Here is a 21,857-nt window from a genome sequence, read left to right on the forward strand (position 1 = left end):
ATGAGAAAAAAAAGAACAAGAAAATGCTGTAAAGAAACCCAAAAGAGGTGAGCAGTCTGGGGAATGTGGCCAAAAATAGTTGTATGGGTGCAGTTTGAGGAAGGACCTCATCCAAAAGCTTCCAAGGACTTCAGCAACAACTTTTCTAATTTATAATACAAGAAATATACTTTTTTTGATTGAATCTTCAGACAAAATAAAATAAGCAAAAAAGAAAGAATAGCAAACAGTATGGTTCTGACAAACTCAGAACAGCAGAAGTATTTAAGAGGTGATGGGGACAACAGAAGAAACATAAGAACATCCTGGTAACCAAGCTAAAGAGATAAACCAGCAAAAGTCAGTAAGAGCAGCAGATATAATGGAAGTGAATCTATGTGTCAGAGTAAAAAAGAGTTAACTCCTCAGGACACTACCTTAAGCAACTGAACCTTGACAAAGAGAGCAACAGCTCCACATTTTTTAGATGAAGGAATTTAACATAAAGTCAAAGTTGACACGATATATTTCAGAGGAATAACCTTAAAAATGCTGTTATTTCTCAAAACTCCTAAATATACAGTTGTTTCTCAAATCATAACGTGACAAAGGTGTTTTTGCCCTCATAAATTGTCAAGTTAAAGACAGTATGATATGCATTGTCCTAAACTGGTTAATAATGCAATGTTTCAATTTATTCTAAAAATGATGTTGATAAGTGCAGTCTTCAGTCACGGCAGACAGTTCACTGTCTTTGCTGTTCTTATGAGGTTCTCTACAGACTGTCTCAGAAAGGTGCTACCTGCAAACCAGAACTCGTTGCCATTAAATGTTCTTCTCACAGGGCTGTAAAACGCGAAGTTTTTTTCAGCTCTGTAGCTGAATTAGAGCTGTTAATGCATGTGGCCCACGACTAGTGACTGTCTGGCAAAAGACAGCTGTAATAACAGGGAATGATAATTTCAGTCACTTAGCCTTCAAGTGAACAGTATCCTGGAACAGAACTGCTGGTAAAAATAAGTTACCTGCAACTGAGCCTGGAGCCACATTCTTTGACAAATGATGCACAATTTTTTCTTTCTTCATTAAAAGAATCTTCAATAGAGGTAGAAATAAAACTCCAAAAAAATCAATCCAAGAAGACCTAGTATCTTTTCAGATAATATCAGAACATAGCAGATTCAAAGTACAGTATGAAACTAAATATTCACCAGCTAATATCAAGCATGGAAGGACAGTTCCAGGAAAGCAGACTTAGCAGCACTAGAGGTTCTCACTGAAAGCAGTCTTAAGAGGTAGGATCTGCCAGAGAAACCTTCTAATGGAGTTCTACATCGTTAGCAATTCTACAAAATGAGCACACTGACTTAAAAAACACCTGAAGACCTTTGGGACATTTTCTGATCTTAGTTCTTCAGTCACAATAAGAAGTTTCTAGAAAAAAAAATGCTAGAAAACTCAGTAGGGCAAGTCATCTATCAAGTTTCTTCAAGTTAAACAAGAGATTTGTGTTATAAGACAAATGCTTTTGCTTGAGTTGCATTTGGTAATTCAAAGTGAAGCCTACAAATGACATATCTCATTAGTTTGAGCAGATGGATCTAAATTAAAGACTGAATCACCAACTCTTAATTTCCCAGTTGCGATGAAGAACTTGAAGTCCTGCAGAAGACAAATGTTGAAAAATCAACATAAAAAGCTTCTCTCCATCTGTCAAAACACATGCCTGTAGAATGCAACTACCTCCTACCAACCTTAGTCTTAAAAAATGAAAACACATGTACGTCTAATAAAAACACATGAACACATAACTGCAGTCAAGCCTTACACTGTAACCCGTAATATGACACTGACACATCAGCATGACTTCCATAAGAGTAAATTATTTGGTTCTGGAATGGTAGAATTCTTTGAGAATGAGTTAAAAGAGCAGTAGATAAACAAACAATGTTGAATTCAATTTATTAAGACATTCCAAAGACTCTGGTCAAGAATCTTTAAAAGAGACAATGTTGTGAAAGTTTGATGGCCACAGAAAGGTGTACCTTAATTCAAGCAACTTTAGAAGGGGAAAAGGTTTTTTTACTGATTCTGGTATTTCTTTCTTGCATTTCAGTACAAGACAGAACAGAGAGGTTTCCGGCTCTCTGTCACATATCACTGCCTGAATAGATATAAAATCTCAACCATCTCCTAAATGTCATACAGACATACAACAGCTGTGGAAACTTTTCTTTAATATTGGGGGGAGGGAGAAAAGATATGAATATATCTTTCTAAGAAGTATATTTAGGGAAAACCACAGCTTTGTTAAAAAGAAAACAAACTTTGCACACATAGAATGTGAATAAACACAAGTTTTATGGATCACACAAGCTAAAAGAGTCAACAGAGCATAACAATAATCTGTGGTGAACGTGAACACAAGGTAATAGGTTTCTAGAAACTTAGAAAATCAGAAGAAGGTGCAATAACTTTAGAGGATCAAAGGGCATTATCAAAATTGTTAAAAGACACAAAAGAAAGCCTTCCTAGTGTAATATTAATCATATTCACTCATAATACTCATTTTAAACTATGAGATAGGCACCTCAATGCAGATATATCTACATTACCTGTTTTTTCTTCCTCACATTTTTAAACATCTGCAGTTGGTTTAATGATTAGACAGATTTGTCACAGCATACTCACTAAAAGGAAAACTCTATTTTTTAATGTGGTACAATACTACATACTATAATATAATTAACTGTATTAGGATAACTAGTTGATATACTTGATTCTGCATTGTCAAAGCCTGTATACCAGTATTTGTATATCATTCGTTTGAGGTTATGAATTTTTTTTTCATAAATGTCAAGACCAATAAAAAAGCCCAGTGTGACTGGTTGCTATTTAGATGTGCACTTTAGAGAGTATGTGCAACACAGCAGAATGAACCTTTTCAACCAAAAAGAATTTACAATCATTTGAATCAAATTAATCTAAGTGTTCTGAAATCAACATTTATATAGCAAGGGAATCCATACTTCTGCTTTGTCCATACAATTTTCAGAAACTGAAATCAGCAACATCTGCTGCTGAAACTGTAACATTTAGTAGACTACCATTCTTCACTTGACCTCTTACAGCTGTAGCTCATGCCTTAAAACAAAACACTAATGCGTTCATCTGCCAGTACCAGAAATAAAACTAGGATTAAACAACTAATTGTACTTATTATGTAATATTATATATGTTTGCAGTCCATTTTTTTTCTCAGTGTGAAGAAAAGAGAAGGGAAGCAAGGTGCAATAAACATGCTGGAACAGCATATGACTGACTTCCTGCTGGGAATCCAAGATAAATTACTTAGACACTACTGATGTAAACAATCTGCTACCTGCACTACAGCAAGTGAAAATACACGAAATAATAACAAGAAATGAAAGGTAAGAAACTAAATGTACTTCAGTGTTAGGAATTTGGTAACGCGCGGGTATAACTGACAATGAGGAGAAAGCAGTTCCCTTGATACTGCTAACAAATTTCAATAACAGGAAAATAACAGCATTTCCATATGTCATCTTCATGCAAGTTTTCTGAAAGTAACAACAATAACTTGACAACAACAAGAGAAGTGGAAGAATGGTGTAAAGTAGGGTGGGAAGGGGGGGGCAGAAGGACTAGGAAGCTGGTTGAAGTATTTCCCCTTCCCCCCCAGGTCATAAACTAACTGTTCATCTTTCAAAAAACACAATGAATTTTTTGTGAAAAGAGTAAAACGTGCAATTCTTAGTGTGACTATAGGGGACAGAGTAGTGAAAAGCCTCTTCAAGCATCACGGTGCACTAGCATTTTATATTGCTCTGAACAGGTGCCATATCTGCTTTATGTGCAAAGTTCTAACAAAAACAAGACATTATGTGGGAGCGATTCAGGAGCACAATAACAGAATGATAAACTATTCAGGCAAATAGTTAGGCCCACAATCTTAGCAGAGTGGAACATCAGACGTGAAAATTCACTGCAGAAATCTCTATTGTAAAGCAAAATGAAGGATGACTTCCCTTAAATAGAAAACAAACCACAAACCCCAGGACATATCAAATGATGGATGCTGAGCCCTTATGCACTATGACTTGAACATTGTGTACTTCTCATCCCTCATCTCTAACAGGAGAGATTGAGATTTGAAAGATATGTGAAAGGCTAAGAATAATAATTATGTATTTTTAATTTTTTTAATCTTTAAATGTATCTCAGTGTAAAGTCTTGTAATTTTAAAAAAAGTGACATAAATATACATTAATTACTTTGAGGATATGTAAAGTACCAGGAATTTTGACCTCTGTTAGAAACTAACACTATTTAGTCAGTTTAGATTTTCTTGTATGCTATTTCTATAAAGTGTTCTCAAGGTTAGAGATTATCTCTGAAGTAACAAATCTTCAAAAAAAAATTCTTAATGCATCACTATGATCATCAAAACTAACTTCTTTATATATGTTCTGAATGGAAACCAAAACAAAAAATAAATACCTGGTGTCCAGCCATTATTTGTTTCAGCACATTTTCATAACACACTTCATCCATATGATTCAGCTGCTGCACCTGAAAAACAAACATCATAGTCCATATTAAAATAATTTCTATCTTTATGTATTTTCTACAACATATCAAGCAATTTACAGTGATCCATAAAAGATAAATTTGATTATGCAATTAAATATAAAATATATAGATTCCCATTCCTAACTATAGCATTTTGTTATTTTTAAATTCAGAAACAGAATATGAAAATAAGTAGATAAAATATGAGTAAGGGCAGCTAATAGAAAATTTATTATGTCACTTTACTGGTATTTTTTAATGACCAAAGAGAGGTAACCCCGTTCCTTAATTTATCTGTTTTGTATTAAGAAATCTTACTTCTACAGGATATCGAGGAAATATCAATTTAATATATCTTATCTAGTATTAAGGTCTTCTATTTGGTACATAAAAATAGTTTCTACATTGCATATGTATATATTTATCGTCAGGAAATTACTGGTAGTTCAGTTTTTTTGCCATAGAGAACAGAAATTTCTTCATAGCTGGGTCATGCACAGAGAACAGTGAGAGTGCCATGTAGAGAATTTACAGTTAAGGATAAATAAAATGTTTAAGGAATATTCTGGCTGAAATAAAAAGTATTCTTCAACCTACTCTAAAGATTTTTTCTTTTGTATTTCTTTAATGCATTACAATATAAACAGCATGTATCTACTGGAAAGCACCTCAATATCAAGGTTGTGGCAAATCAAAATAAATAAGTCCAAAATTAGAGCAATCACTTCATTCTTTATTTGTGCACTTGTGTCTTATAACCAAATTGTTTTGGCACAAAGAAATGTTTTACAAGAACAAAGCATGCAAAAATTTGAAAAAGGAAATTTAGTACTTGGAGTTATGTAGACTAGCTGAAAGTTGAAAATCACAGCTTTAAAAGAGCTTTAGAGGAAAGGAGAGAATGTTCCTATTTGAAATTGTACTAGTAGCAAATAGATGAAAAAATACAGATGTGTGCAAGGGACAAGCAGCCAGTCTAATTATTCTGAAAATGAGAGGTTAGCTATTTTTTTTTCAAATAGTAGGAAATGAAAATCATTAAGGAGAAACATATATAAGCAGTGTATAAATACACATGGACATATATACACACAAACACATACATACAAACAAAACTTTATATTTTCTTTGCATTTATACCTAAAGAGAAAAAAATAAAAATGCATAAAGAAAAAGAACTGACATTAAAGAAAAAATATCTGACATTACCAGACCTCAGCTGAAGAAGCCAAACTTTAGTCTTGGTCCCATATGGTCTAAGAATTTCAACATACAGAGTTTCAAGAGCTTTCCCAGCTAACTTCTATGCATAATGAATACACCAGATTGTCCTTGCCTTTGAAAGCTTTCCTAGAGTTTGCACGTGATTCTGTAAATAGTTAATCAGCTTCAAATTTTGGGGGAGTTTTTTTGGTACAGGATATCAGAAAACTGTGGCAAAGCATCTCCATAAAGTAACTAACAACCTTCCATCTCCTTGCAACTCATTAGTATGGATATAGACATAGCACTGACTGCACTTGCTGATGTCCTACAATAACTTCTCTTGATCCTGTGGTTTCTTACATCGCCTTCCTCCTCTCATATAGACCAGAAGCATGTTGATATTGGCAACAATTTGGCAACTTTAGTATTAGGTGTTATCTTGAATAGAATTCGTTTTCAAAGAGGTTTAATACTTTTACTTTTTGCTGGCTATAAAGTGTATTATTTTGATTGCAAAATATATTATGCTCTATGAAATTTGTTATGACAATCTTCTGAAAAGCAAAAAAACTCCTGGCTGTTACCAAGACAGTCTGCCAGGTATTCACATTTCAGAATAACTACTATCCTCTAATATTTTCTCATCACCTTATGCTTCTTTAGAAAACTACTTTTTTTTTAATAATTTCAAATTTTCCGGGATTATTTACATATTTCTTTGATTTTTAAATAACAAATGCACTCTAAAGGGAGTATGAAAAAATAGGCTATCTTCTTTTTTCTTACTATACAGTGGAATTAAACTAAATATTAAAATCAAATAGCAGTGAAAGATCAATGAAAAGCAACAGCAAATAACAGTGAAGGTACTTAAAACAATTAATGAAGGTTAAAATATGCAAATCATGGTAAGCACCATATGGTAAACTATTCTTTTGTGTATAGATTTAAAACATCTCCCTACAGTTGTAAAATAAGTTCCTTTCCTGCACTGCAGATGGAATGACTACTTAAATAATCTAGTAAGAAAAGCAATGGCCATTTTTACAAAAAATAAAAAATATGCTATGATTGATTAAGCTATGAAATTAACATTTAAATGAAAATATTTTGATTTCTATTAATTTAAATCATAGGTGAACAAGTTTTCTAAAAGTTAAGCTATATAAGCTTTAATTATCAGCTAGTTTGTATAAATTCCTGTGTTTAAAGAACTACAAATTACATGTCAAGTGGTACTGCACTTATGATTTCTAATAGGAATATTATACCTGACCAAATTTATTAATGTTTCCCAAAATGAGCAAGAGCACAAAGAGTAAAGAAGCCTATTTAGAGATTACTTTAAATATGGTTTCTATCAAATATGTACATACAATAATTAATGGCTTAGCATGCTAAGGTTTTCATCAGTAACTTATATCCAACTAGTATTAACCCATGTCATGTTATTATATATATACAGATTTAAAAGAATAGTATTTTTCTTATAACGTTCCTCATGCATCCTTACAGCCAAACAGGAAGTGCCCCTGTTTCTAGTGAAATGGAAAACTGAAATGAGAGAGGCAGCTGCTACAGCAACTTCGCAGTCGAAGATGCTTCAACAAGCAAAATTTGGTAGTGAAGAAGAGGTAATGCAAAGCTAGATACCACTGTATTCAACTGCAACAAGGCCTACTTACAAGTATGGTAAACAGAGCTAATAAGATTCTTAGAGCAACTTTCAATTATGTGTATCTTTATACAAAAGAAAATATGCTTCATGAAACACCCGCAGCATAATAAACCAGCACCTCCTACACATACATATATAAAACACGATCAAAACAAACAGCGACCCTTTCTTTGGCATTCACGATGCTTTACCTTATTGGTTGTCTTAATTCCTATAAAGGTTTGCCCCAGAGGTACAGGTCGGAAACGGCCATCAAAGTAGAACAGTCCAATACAGGGATTGACGTGTAGAAATGTAGCAACATCAAGATAATTGGGTAATGTAGCTGAAAGGCCCAAAATCCTAATCATACTTTGTGTAGATTCAACCTATTAAAAAACCAAAAAACCTGTAAATTATCCAAATGTTGTAAACCAAGCAATCAAGTAGAGTTTTAAAACTCATAAAATAAGCAGTTACTACTTTCTACAAAAGGTGAACAATAGATGTGAGTTAGTGATTATCTGTGCTGAAACCAGAGCATTCTGTAATTCCATCAAATCTTGCTTATTCAACTATTTTATTGTACTTCTGCCCTCCAAAAGGTTGGCAGTCATTAACTGACATGAAAGAACAACAGCAGAAAATTGGCTTTGTTAAGAACGGATATTCTAATTTACAGGCAAAACTTGGACACATAATTTGGTATCTTTTCTTTCTTAGCCCAAATCACACCACAATTCTGAAAAGAAACAAGAATGTTATTCATGTCACTCCTCTTTTTTTTTGATTTTTGCTTCTGCAACTCTTTTAGACAATCTATTCCAGTTCACTGTAACAGGTGTTTCTTCCTTTTTTCTTCCTTTTTTTTTTTTTCAAATTACTCAAGTGTTTGGTTTACATGCCTTCCCATTTGACAAGGGATAGAAATGGTGCTTTACAACTAAACCCTCTGTTCCATATAAAAGCCTGCATATTATATGTATTTCCAGGTAATTTTCAAAAAGAATGAAAGCAGACAAAAGACCTGAATGAGGAAAGTATGCAAGAATTTTCCCATTTCCTTCTGCAATATTAAAAGTTGTGTAGGCTGGCTCACAACTTTCTTACTAGCATAATTATTTAGAACCAAAGTTCATAGTAATTTTCTTCTGAAGGCTTTTTAGACACTGTAACTGAAGCCATATATGAGGTTCTCAACTTATCTCAAATGTGTGAATGTTTCAAGATGAGTAGGGCGGGTAAATTCTACCTGGCTAAGTCCTATTCAAAACAATATGAGGTTTTACTTAGAATAGAGATTTTTGAATCACTCAGATGTTTCGAGTTAAAGTGAAAGAAATGTAATTAAAACAGACAAATTAAAAGTTTTCCAAAAAGGCAACTAAAAAGTAAATGAAGAGCATTCTCAAGGAAGATAAAATACACCATACTATAAAACAGACCTGAAGAATAACAAGCACACCAAAATAATAAACTAAATCCCCAAGTAAACCATTCCCCAAACTCAGAATCACAGAATCAACTAGGCTGGAAAAGACCTCTGAGATCACAGAGTCCAGCCTATGACTCAACACCACCCTGGTCAACTAGACCATCTAAGAGCCACATTCAGTCTTTTCTTAAACACCTCCAAGGGATGTTGACTCCACCACCTCCCTGGCAGCCCATTCCAATGCCCAATCACTTTCTGTGTAGAACTTCTTCCTCATGTCCAACCTAAACCTCCCTGGCACAGCTTAAGACTGTGCCCTCTTGTACTATTGCTTGTTGCCTGGGAGAAGAGACCGACCCCTTTCAGGTAGTTGTAGAGAGTGATAAGGTCTCTCCTGAGCCACCTCTTCTCCAGGTTGAACTACCCCAGCTTCCTCAGCTGCTTCTTATAGGACTTGTGCTCCAGTTCCTTCACCGGCCTTGCTGCCTTTCTTTGGACACGCTCCAGCACCTCAATGTCCTTCCTAAACTAAGGGGCCCAGAACCAGACACAGGACTTGAGGTACTTGAGGTAATATCCCTCTAATCATCTTAAAAACTATTATGACTCTAAATCTTTCCATTAATTTCTCTAACCTCTTTCAACAAAATATTTTTTCACCATCTACTTTTATATTTGCTTAGCAACAAAAATATAAATAATTTACATATATATATATATAATATAATCAAAAAGCAAGAAGAGGTATATTTGACCTAAAAGGCAAAATAAGAATCGTTCCAATTATTTTATGCTCAGATTGAATTAAAACTGTAAACTAAATGCCTATGTGTCTGCACATCATCACATGCATATACAGAGTGAGGTGCTTTTATTTTTTTAATTATACATGGCAATATACAAACAGCAGTGACTAAAACTGTGCTAAACTTAAAAATTAAAAAAAACAAAACTACCTGAAGATGCAACCATACCATATGAATTATTTTTGCATTTTCTCTGTGATTATAATTCAGTTTCAACTATTCATCTATTATTCATCTGTCCAAGCACTACAGAAACTTTATTTTTCATAATGGTATTTAGAATTCTAACACATTTTTATAACAGAGTTCTCTGCATACATTTTTCAACTACTTTTCTGACTTTCCCTTGAAGAGTAAGCATTAATGTGTTTTGCTCTCAGATGCTTCTAAAGAACAGTAAGCACTGAAAGTGCACAGATGCCTTTTGTAAATATGGTCCATTCAAAAATTAATATTTTTCAAGTACTGGATAACTTATTATTTGGTCCTAAAAGTACCAATTAGAGATTATGACTTCATATACAAGACACCATGAACAGATAGTGTTTTCCTGAAACTGAAGTAAAAATTACTGAGAAGACATCTTCGGATGACAAAGCTTTCTTTTTATGTTCCCTATCACTGGCTGGTGGTATGTAGCTAAGTGCATTTTCTTCACTACTGGAACACAATCTCTAATGTTTTATTCTTCATATGTATTGAATTATCCCAGTAAAAAATATAAGCACCATTTGAAATTAGGCTTTCTTTGAAGAACTGAACTGACGCAGTGTCTGCACATCATGTTCTTTAAAAGCCTTATTATGTTTTATTGATTTGATGTTACACTGGAAGTAAGAAATAAAATTGCCATAACTTTATTTACTTGACATATCTAATTAGTATATCTAATTCAGAAGCATTCATGATGGCACGCAGAGAATTGACAGCATGTTCACCAGACACGTTCACAGAACACGATTACCACACCATGAAATTCCACGTATACAGAAAAAATAAATGGAAGAGAGCTCTCCGGTACCGATTTCCACACTCAAGCATCAGCTGTGTTTACAGTATAAATGATAAGGGATCAGGTATGGGAAGTGCCTCTCTGGATTGTAAATTGATCACATCAGGATCATTTTCTTCCTAATAAGTTTTATGATTTGCATATCATCTCATTACATTACAGCCGCCACTTGAGAGCATATGGAGTGTGCACAGAGATACTCTTTTATCTGACTTCTAAAGTTCTCCCTGAACTTTGTGATCTTGGCAGCCTTCCCATTTCCATGTATTAAAATATCACATTCACAGAATGAATTACAATCAAGCTGGAAAGCATATCCCTGATTGTTCAACTTGAGCACAGAATTAAGCGAAGCACACAAGTTTACACATTTTAATCTTTGAAGAATTGTCTGCTGGTTAGAAATTAATCTGATATTCAGAAGACCCAGGATCACTTCAACACACTCGCTACAGTTAGTCTGAATGCCCTTCAGATGTACACTAAAGCTACTCAGAAAATTAGACACAAGCATTTAGTTATCAGTCCAGATAACTAAAGAAGATGAATTCTTTACATGGGTTCCTGAGTCCCCTATTCAACAGTAGTAAGAATGAAGTACTACATATGGGGATTCATACTAGTTACCAGTTGGATACTATCCTACCCACAGAATGGCTCTATGTCTCATTCTCTCACAGGACCTATGTTATTTACATTATTCAAAACAAAGGACAAAGAGAAATAGAAAAAGAACCAAGAAATCCTTAGAACATTAAAAAAGAATTAAAGGTGTTTCAAAATTACTAATCAGTTGTTAGAATGTTTCATCAATGTTTCCTTGTTTATTGCTATACTGGTTACTATTAATGAACGAGTTTAGAAGTTGTCAATCAGTCCACATAGGTGGCAGTTTCATAGTTTCAGGAAGAAAAATAGAAAAAACCAGTAAAATTGCAAAACCAAAAGTACATAGTAAAAATGCAATTACTAATACTATTTTGAAGATTCTGTATAGGATGTTATCTGCACCTCACTCTGCACAGAATGCATTTGTTACTAGGCAACCATCTAGTTAAGTAATTTTATTAGTTTTACTCTGCTTCCAATGAACCCTGAAGATACTCTGATCTCAGTCGTCCATTTAGAATATATTTAAAAATCTAGAGGTACTGAAAAAAATGTAACGATGCAGAAAGCACTATCAGAAGCCATATTATTTTCCCTCAGCTAAATATTAACTATGCATTACTTTGTCTTAAGAAATGACATTTTTCATATATCTATTAAGAGACTTCTAGGCTGGGTACAGTGCCACGTCAGTTTTTCCTGACTGATAAAATACCTTTTCATGTTACCCTTACTGTTTTGTTCCCAAACTAGGAAACAAAAATGCCTATGAAGCCTTCTCCAAATTAGTTTTACTGCTTTACCATAATATGAAAGAACACAAACATATGACAATCACTATTACCTTTTAAACTCCATGGATATATCACAAAAATGGAAAACCAGCCACATATCAATATTAAAAAATGACATGCAGAATGACTTCCTGACATCACTGCCATGCAAAATATCTGATACTTAACATTTTCCAAACAAATGAAGATTAGGTTTTGTTTTAAAAAAGTAGTTTGTTTTTTAAAAGTAATTTTTACACAACTACAAGGCTGTGTAAAAGATAGCAGGATAGATCCAGATTCATGTAAGACTCATTAGACATGGCTGCACAACATACTTTTTAAAAATAACATCACAGAATAGCAAGAAAACCTATATTAAATGTGTCACAAGCTGATGAACTGACAGATTTTAAAGGAATGTATAACTGAAAAACAGCAATTAAAAAGGGATTCCTCTAATTGCTTTCTAAGCCCAATGCTAATCAATAATTTTACCTATGATATGCAGTCAAAAAATAACTGGTGACAAGAAGAGCAGGGGATTGGCAGAATTAATATAACTGATGTGTGTGTCAGGCATACAGTTAAATCTATGTTGATAGTCCCATTCAAATTAAATTTCTTTTCATTTACCTCATAAGACACTATTCTCAGGAAACATTCTTATAGCAATGAGTGAATACTGCAGCAACTACAAAAAGGGTTTGTTTGAGGACTTAACAAACAGGTATCTGAATGCAAGCTCAAAAGATGATGTGTTAGCAAATTAAGTACATGTAATTCTTAAAGGTATAAAAGGGATAGAACTGAGTATAGAAGGAAAACGCAACAATAGAAGGAAAATGCAACAAAACACACTTTTGTTGACAGGTTTTAAAATACAATTGCGAATATAAGAAAGTCCAGTGAAAAAAAAGACCCACAACACTATTGTTTGAAAAATTATTGCAGAAGGTTGCAGTAACCTTGTTTCATCTACCCTTTAACAAAAGATGCTGAGAAACTTGATTAATCTATGCAGGGAATATCAAGGAGACAAAAAACTAACAGCACTCACTCAAGCTGAGAAATGAAGAACCAAATGAAATGCCAATGCCATTCTAGATCCAAAAGACATATATAGGCACTACAGTGCGTTACCATTAGACACAAGATATACAGAGCTAAGCAGCTGGTTTTAGTTCATTAGCTATCAGACTTGACTGTTTTTTTTTAAAGTGATCAAATTTTCATCATCAAGAATGGGATTCCAAGCACACAGAAATTTCTAATTTGATAACAATTAGACATTGGGTTTGGGTGAGAAACATCTGAACCTGTTTGCTTGTGATATACAGTTAGAGGTAAAAGAGGGAACCAAAGGGACAGAAAAAAAAAAAAAAAAAAGAGGTAGAGGAGTTAATAAGGCACGAGAGATATTGAAAATGCATCCAGAGATAAGAAAACTACGGTTGAGATGGAAAGTTTCCTAAATAAGGTGTCATGAGGAAAGAAAGCTCAGAAAGGAAACATGAGAATTTCCAGGGGAAGGAGAACTTCAACATCTCATGGTCAGTGCAGCCAGGGCTGCCTTTGATCTTCACTTCCCCAACGAGGCCCTCCTTTCCTGATGAATACAAGGTATAGCACAGTACCACTTCCTGTTGGTTCTTCTATTGCCTGAAGGAGGTAGCTCTCATCAACGTATTCCAGAAATCTCCTGGATTACTTGTATGTATGGCCAGTCTTCGCGAACGGAGATTTGGGAAAGGTCTTTACCCTTCGAGCCTGCGCAGTGGATTTTTTAGGTGAGACACAGTGTGTGCTGAGCTGAGCCCACCCTTTAATCCTAAGGTTCATCTGCCGGGGCCGAGCGAGCTTGGACAGTGGCAGTGAGGTCCTCAGGACGTAGGTTTGTTTAGAGTGACCTTCTCTTAGATGGATGGCCTTACAGGGCTGACGAGCTCCATCTGTGTGGAGGAGTTCCCTGACAGGGAATTGAACCCGGGCCGCAGCGGTGAGAGTGCTGCATCCTAACCACTAGACCACCAGGGGTCCCCTGGATTGCTTGTACTGCTGTATTATCCCACCTATTACTTATTGAGCAACTTTATTGATCTAATACAAAAACATAAAGCAATTGAAACTTAAACTTGAAGAATGAGACAATGATGGCAACAATACTTACGTGTCTAAGTGGGAGCTTCGGTATCCCAAACTCTGAGAATGCTTTTACTATGTATTTTCTTTTATTTAATTTATCATTCATATACTTGAGAGAAGGTGTCAAAATTCACATAATCACTCAAGTGTAGTATTCAGTATGCTTTTTGTGAAAAAATATACATAAGCAGCAGTCATCAAAATCTCTGAATAATTATGATAAAATAATCCAGTGGCCTTTAAAAGCAGACAGTTTTTTTCTTTCAAGATAATAAGCTTAGTACATTACTGTAGTGTGGAAAGTTTGATTAAAAAGTTTAAGCATTTCAGTTTTACATCTGCATTATGCTCTGGACTAAAACTTTAAACATCAAAGCTATAAATTGGATTCAAAGAAGTTGTTTGATGTTATACCTACAGTATATAACAGAGCTCAAAGCAATTTTCCCACCAAAATGTTTAGCAAAGTCAATTTAAATCACTTGCAAAAACATTCTCTAAAATTTGAAAAGTGCAAACGTGCACAAATATACTCTTCATTCCACTACGAGTAAAACTCAGTAATTCCAATATATATGCTCCTTCCAGGTTTAAATAAAACCTAATTCTAAAAAATGCCATAAGTAAAAATGAGCATGTTAAAGTCTTACAGTAAGTGGTGTGACTCAGTGTTCATCTGAGGGAAAGTACATCAATCATTCAAGTATTTTGAGGTACAAATTAGGACAGACCTGCTAATGCAACAGGATATTCCTCTTTTAAGCATATATTTGGATAGCTGTATTTGTACCTCGCATGAATACAGATCTCAAAACACTCTTTTCTGGCACAGTTATAGGCCCAAGTAGCTAGCTGAACACTAATTCTTAAAAAGACAAAAAAAAAAAATCCATTGTGTTTTTTTTACTATTATCCACCATCTAAACAAAACAACCCTCATACCTCCAACAAAACAAGAGATCAAGAGTTATGCTTTTGCTCCAAGACAGGATAACAAACCCTGCAAAGTGTAAAAGGCACTACATTATACATCCTGACCTGCACAGGAGTCATGACATTGTCTCGTATACAAGCTATGAAAGTATGATCCAGATGAAACTAGAGGTACATGACATTATGAGTCGCTACTAGTGATTTATTGAAAAGGTTGAAGTAGTATTCAAAGGAATTCATCACTGTTCTGTTACAGAAGTGATACAAGAAATGACTATTCCAGGTCAGATCAGAAATTACACTCCTTCAACACACTGTCTCCCACAGGGGCCAAAAGGGACAGTAGAGAAAACGGGAAAATGTCAATGATATTTACCAGAATAGCTCCCAGTTACTACAGCCCCCAATTTGATCTAGTGACTATTTCTCTGCAATGGATTTTTCTCTGAATTACTTGTCTAAACACTTTCTGAGTCCCTTCACTACAAATTAGGAAAAAACAGTCAATACTTCAGGTGTCTTAAACCCGTATACAAATCAGAAAATTGATTTCAGCAATTATTGCACGGTGCAATTGACATAAGGATACTTCAGATTAATATTGTCACTGTTTTTTTAGGGTTTTTCAAGAACTGAACAATTATTCGTACCTCCTGTATGCATGGATATTGAATGAATATGATATTTATATAGATATCAATGAAAAATAAGTTCTAGAACTACTTTCAGAAGGCTGGAAAGGAGCTTCAAATTCTCATAGAAAGAAGGCATGGGCTGAACATCTTAGATTTACTTACTGCTCCTGGAACATTTATGAATTTGTATCAAAATGTAAAAAACAGACCAAAGAAATACAACAAAATATTTTTTCTTCACAAACTATCATTAAAACATTAGATATGATATTTTTACACTTAGAACACCTGTAATAGTATTTTCACTAAACTCCAGTGAAATTCTTCTGCAATCAGAAACATTACATTATCTTTTTTATTGACTGAGTAAAAGTTCCAGTAATTTCATAATTAATTATGGATGTATACTGAAAACTTCCTAGAACCATGCTTGCAGGCTCACTCAGATGCTGAACTATAACATTTCAGTGTAATTTTAAACACTAATCCTCTTATTATTTGTTTTCATATTAAAAAGTAAAATAATTGTCCCCAGGCTCACTGAGAGACTTGCAATTCAAAATATTTTTGTCAGTTGTTTGCTACAGCAGAACTCTAAAAAACTCTTCAAGCAGTTCTGTTTTGTTTAAATGTGTGGAGGTTTTTTAGTGTTTTATATTGTAAGTTTTCCCTCTCTTCAACTACCTTCTTGTGAAGATTCATAGGGGTCTCCATTACTGTCTTTCTTATTAAATCAGTATAAGGAAGGTCTTCAGAAAGGTGGCAAGATGGTAGTTTTCAAGGTTTGTGTATTGTTTTACTTCCCAACTTTTTTACTTAAGGAACAGTTACAACTGAGTAGGTTCAATTCCAGATGAATTAAATTCCAACTCGATAGGTAAAACAAGCCTTGAAATCCTAGAAGATTAAAACACCCTTGAGAGCTATTTTTCAAATGAGTGCTGAAGTAAAATACTATATTGCAATAAATGCACTAAGGGTAGGATTCAATACCCACGATATAATTGCCTTAGATTTTACATTCCTTAAGTGACCTGCACAGGCTTGACACACACAAAAGGGAAGGATCTAGAGGAGATTTGTGTCCAAATGAAGCAGAAACAATGCCAAGCTGAATAATGTAGGGTAGATAAAATGGCTCTAAACATCTATTTTGTACAGCTGAAGCCTATCTTACAAGTCTCACAAAACTTTGCAGTAGATAATGAATAAGCCTTGCAATTTTACATGAAGAAAATGACCATCATGGTCACTGCTAAAAGCTGAGATGTTTTACTTTAAAGATACCTAATGAAGACAAAGTTATCAAAACCATTTGAGAAAGAAAATACAATACCAAACTGGTTAAGCTTTAGTGCCTTTGAGGTAGCCTAAACTTCACAAAGCTCTACTCTCCATAAAAAAAATAATCTCTCCAAGTTTAGCTTCTTCTAAAGAATTATTACTTCTATTGTTCTTCATAAAGGAACTTTACCCTTTCTGTACTGGATTACAGCACACATCCATTTTATTTTGTTCTTAGCAGAGTTGGAATCAGACGATTCAAAAAGCCTTAACAAGGTTAGTGTGGCCTCACCAAGAAAAAAAGTATCTTGAAAGCTAAAATGCTTTAAAACATACCACAAATAGAGACAAAACAATAATAACTGTTTATTTTTAATTTGTTACAGGTTACTTGTACTGACATTTGCTCTGCATGACGAAAAAAGAATAATTGCGCTCCATCCTCCCCCTTACTATTATTTATTTATCCTAATTCCTTCCTTTCTATTCATCCCGAAATTCCATGTTTTATTTTACTTGTAAATGCACATCTAACCATTGAGACCAATCTCATTAATTGTCTAGCTCTGAATCCTTCTTTTGTACAAGACTGAAAGAAAAAAAATCCCTTTTCTCCTTTTGCCATTTCAAATCTTGGTATTTAGAAAGTACCACTAAATCATGGGGGGAAAAAAAAAGGACCAATTATGCTGAAGTAAAAATTATGTAGTATTTTATTAGCATTGATGAAAGTTTTAGATTTAAGACACTACTCTTAATTAAAACAAAAAAGAAACTCTCCTAGGAAAACTGTTAATTGAAAATGAGCATTGCTGGTAAGAAAACATCCTGATTATTATTTGCTTAAAAATGTTTAATTTTGCTGTTACTTGTACAGTAAGTAAATTAAACAAATAAATAATAAGTAAAGAAATAGCTCTGTAATAAATTATGCATCTTAGGAATCTGATAGTTAGTATAATACAGAAGGGAAGGCAGAAAAAAATTTTTCTTCACTTTTGGTAAATAGCTGTAAAAAAGAATAGCTGTGAAATAAACTGTAAACTGCCTAAGCACGTTAGTTTGTTTGTCTAAGCATTTTACCCTTTACAGTGATATTTATCTACCTTGACCAAAATAAAACAATATCCCTCTTACCTGTCGTAAAGTACGTGCTACTATACTTTCAAGCACTGGTCCCCTGTCTTCATGCAGCAGATGAACTTCATCAAGAATCAAGAGTTTTACCAGCTGAGAGAGGGCTACATCACCAACACTTTTTCTTGTCACGACATCCCATTTCTCTGGAGTAGTCACAAGCATCTAGTAGAGCAGAAAAATCAGAAAAGAAATATTAAGCATTTAGAAATTAAAATGCAGATACAAATTCACAGAAACGCAGTAATTTTACACAGAGCAGAGTAAATGCAATGTAGAACTTAACAAAGTTATCTTAAGTTTTGCCTACTTTAAATATGAGGCAGACACATTTTGGTGTACCTACATGTGTTGGATGGCCACTAGTAGGATTTAGTACAGAAAACCATATGGAAATATCAACTAATACCTTCAAACCACCTTGCATCCTTTGTATACATTTTCCACAAGAAAACCTTTAAGCAGCTATCCAGAATCAACTACTTATATAATCATTTAATGTTTGTGCCCCACTAAAATGGTCTGTGACAAAGTATTTGTAACCTTCACCACAGCACAGTAAACAACCAAGATCCTCCCCTCATGCCTAAGCTTGATCTGATAGTTCCCTGTTTTCTGTGAAATGCTTTCTCCCTAAGGAATACTTTCAAGTTGAACATTTAGATATCTCGATCCTTGCACTGGCAAAACAGACCAAATAACTTGCACCAGTCCTGGGTAAGGTAACTTCCAAACTTCATTGTTTCAGTCGATATGTCCATGGTAAGTCTATTATTATGGTGCCATTTTTTGCAAGCTGTTGCAACAGCTTCTCTTTTTGCATAAAACAGACCCTCAAACAGATAAAATTGAGGCACATTCAATCTCCAGTTGCCAAAAAGCTGTAGCAGCCGTCATTCCCACAATGATAACAGACTTAGCTCTCACTTCATGTGACCTTAACAAAAGAATTCAAGAAAGCACAATTTTAAAATGTAAAATCAGACAAAGTGGTCACTCTAAGGAAAACATCTCACTCCTCCACCCAAAAAATTCTCAGCAACTGTTTCAAATAAAAATGCAGATTTTTCACCTACTAGTCAACAAAAGTAATTTCCTATTTAAAAGCCAGTTGCTATGTATAATAACACCCATAGAACCGAATCTTATTCACTCAAATTCAGTAGTAACTTGTGTGGAAGTTATGACTATGATTTAAGGGCAATTATTTATTGCCTATTCATAACAAATCTATCAAATCTTAAGGGTTTTGGCACAGGCAAAAAGCTTACCATATAGTCTCACTTTCACAAAATCAAACAAACAAACAAACAACTTAGAACTATTAAAATAAAGGTTACTCTGTAACTTTGCAATGCAAAATCCCTTAGAAAATAAAGAGGAAAATTCTGATTCTGCTGTTTCATAGGCATGAATAAAAAGCTTTACAAATTGGGCAAATCTTGATCAGGTGACATCTAGAGTGAAATGAGTGCTTTAATGAGTAAAAGACAACAGGGGAAGGATCACCTCCCTTGACCTGCTGGCAGTGCTTTCCCTAATGATATAAGGGCACTGAGTCACTAAAATCACCGAGAGTGGTGGCATGTGGGGGGTATTTCCATGTTTTGTTTAAATACTGGGTGCATTTTGTTAGCAAATACAGATTTTTCAAATGCTTGTACAAAGTAGGTGTAAAAATGTATGCTCATAATTTATGAACTGAACTGTAACACTACTACAGATGCAACTGTTAGCACTTTAAAATGAGCCATGTCAACCACAAAATATTAGTAGCTGTACTTCCACAGAACATTAATTAGCAAACAGTGAGGAAATATATTTAGTAAGGAATATTAAGGCTTTAAGGTGTGAAATACTACAAATTCAAGCTACTTAGCTAATTTGCTAAATCTAAACTGGCAATCTTCAGATCACAGCTTTTTTTTAAATGTCAGTCATGTTATCAGGATATATATCTAAAATGGTATCATTAATTCTTCTGTTTCTGAGTGATGACTAAATATTCAGCATAATGGTCTTTTACTTTGATCTTATTTTAAAATAGCAATGTTCTCAAAGCAATGACCTGAATTAAAAGCTATACTAAATGAGACAGTATATCAAATAAGAAGAGAGATCTCTAGAGAATGTTTTGCTGGAGAATATGACTGGTTCTTACATTTATTTTTCAGATAGAAAGTACAGTTGGGTGAAAAAATTCTCAAAAAAACCCCACAAACCAACCAGCTTTGTAGTTGCAAATGATAAACTGAATTCAAATATATAAAATGCTATTTATAAATATCAGCTAAAAGAAAATGCTAACAGAGATTATTTTTTCAGTTAAAATATTAAATAAAACAGCATTATGAGCATCTCATTACTAATTTTAAATGCAGTAGTGTAATTTCTTTTTAGAATTAATTTTCAGAGACAACATATTTTATCCTCAAAGTTTTAAAATCAAAACTCAGATTCAGCAAAAGGATTCTGCTTCCTGTTTGGGGGCAAGAGAAGGACACAGTAACTAAGTATTGAAACATTTTTTAATATTTTCTTTTTATACATTGACTTGAGTTCTCAGCACACTGAAAAGTATGTTCATTTATATTGCTATTTCACCACTTCACCTCTTTCAGTATTGAAATAGCTAGAAAATAAAGTGTCACATTTGCTTAATGAACTGCAACTCATGCAAGACATTTCAATCTGCTTTTTGTATTAGGGTATGGCTGAATAGAAATGGGTTAACTGTCAATATTTTTACTGTCAACTTAAATTTTTTTCAGCACACCCCTCCCCTCTTTTTCCAATATTTTCTTGATTATTATTAGTAATTCTGCACCAATACAGGCTTTTCACAAAGTCTTCTGTCTTAGGTGAGTACTGACATTTACTTTCACTCTTACACAATTAAAAAACCTTATATATTTCAACTCAGGATGATCTCATTTAGCTTTAGGGCTACTTAACATATCCCTATATTGTTTTACATAATGTTCGGGTAAGAACTCAAACAAAAAAGTTTAATTACTTCACTTTGAAAAATTATGTCAAAAGGGACATAGCTGATAACTTCAACATCAACTGACAAAATTTCAAGAGACTGTGAAAATTCATTTTTCTTTAATTGCATGATTTGCTAATTATTTTTGTCAGTCTCTCTTCAATCCCCTTTGAAGCCAGATCTCATGGTAAGAGGAAGTTACATTTTCACCATAGTTTAAGAAGATCAACATGTTGAAAAATGCTGGAGTTTGTTGTTGTTTGGGGGTTTGCTTAATCTGAAAAGGCTTACAGTTTTAAAATTGAATGATCTTCAATTAATTTCTAAGAGCCAAACATTAATTTCTAGCAGTTGGCACAGCCAATAGCTCACTTTCAATCCTCTGAATCTTTTTACTACTTCTAAGTTCTCCCAAACACATCTTGCACAACTACTACCTGATTTCTTCTTAAATAATTAGTACATACACTCTGAGGCTAGTAAAACAACAGTAATCCCCTCAAATTTACACTTCACAGGTCCAACCCACATACGAAAATATTTCAGAACAAACTATATAAAATACAACCTATACAAAAAAATTCACTGCTTTTAAGTTCTTAAAGACCATTTTTGAGAACAGTTTTTCTCTCTTTAGCCACTTCAGCCTTCAGGTATGTCTGGC

General features: G+C 33.9%; 1 protein-coding gene across 2 annotated transcripts in view; it reads right to left on the reverse strand.

The window, feature by feature from the left end:
- The window catches only part of ASCC3 (activating signal cointegrator 1 complex subunit 3), a 266,716-nt gene that overhangs the window by 143,291 nt on the left and 101,568 nt on the right, over positions 1–21,857 (reverse strand). For both annotated transcript variants that reach the window (XM_027632616.1, XM_027632609.1), the window contains exons 11-13: positions 18,205–18,369; positions 7,648–7,824; positions 4,501–4,572 (exon numbers count right to left, since the gene is read on the reverse strand). In XM_027632616.1, coding sequence (XP_027488417.1) covers positions 4,501–4,572; positions 7,648–7,824; positions 18,205–18,369 — 414 coding nt within the window. The remainder of the gene's footprint in view (positions 1–4,500; positions 4,573–7,647; positions 7,825–18,204; positions 18,370–21,857) is intronic.

Source organism: Corapipo altera, unplaced genomic scaffold, assembly GCF_003945725.1.
Source record: "Corapipo altera isolate COAL_440 unplaced genomic scaffold, ASM394572v1 2b, whole genome shotgun sequence".
Lineage (NCBI taxonomy): Eukaryota > Metazoa > Chordata > Aves > Passeriformes > Pipridae > Corapipo > Corapipo altera.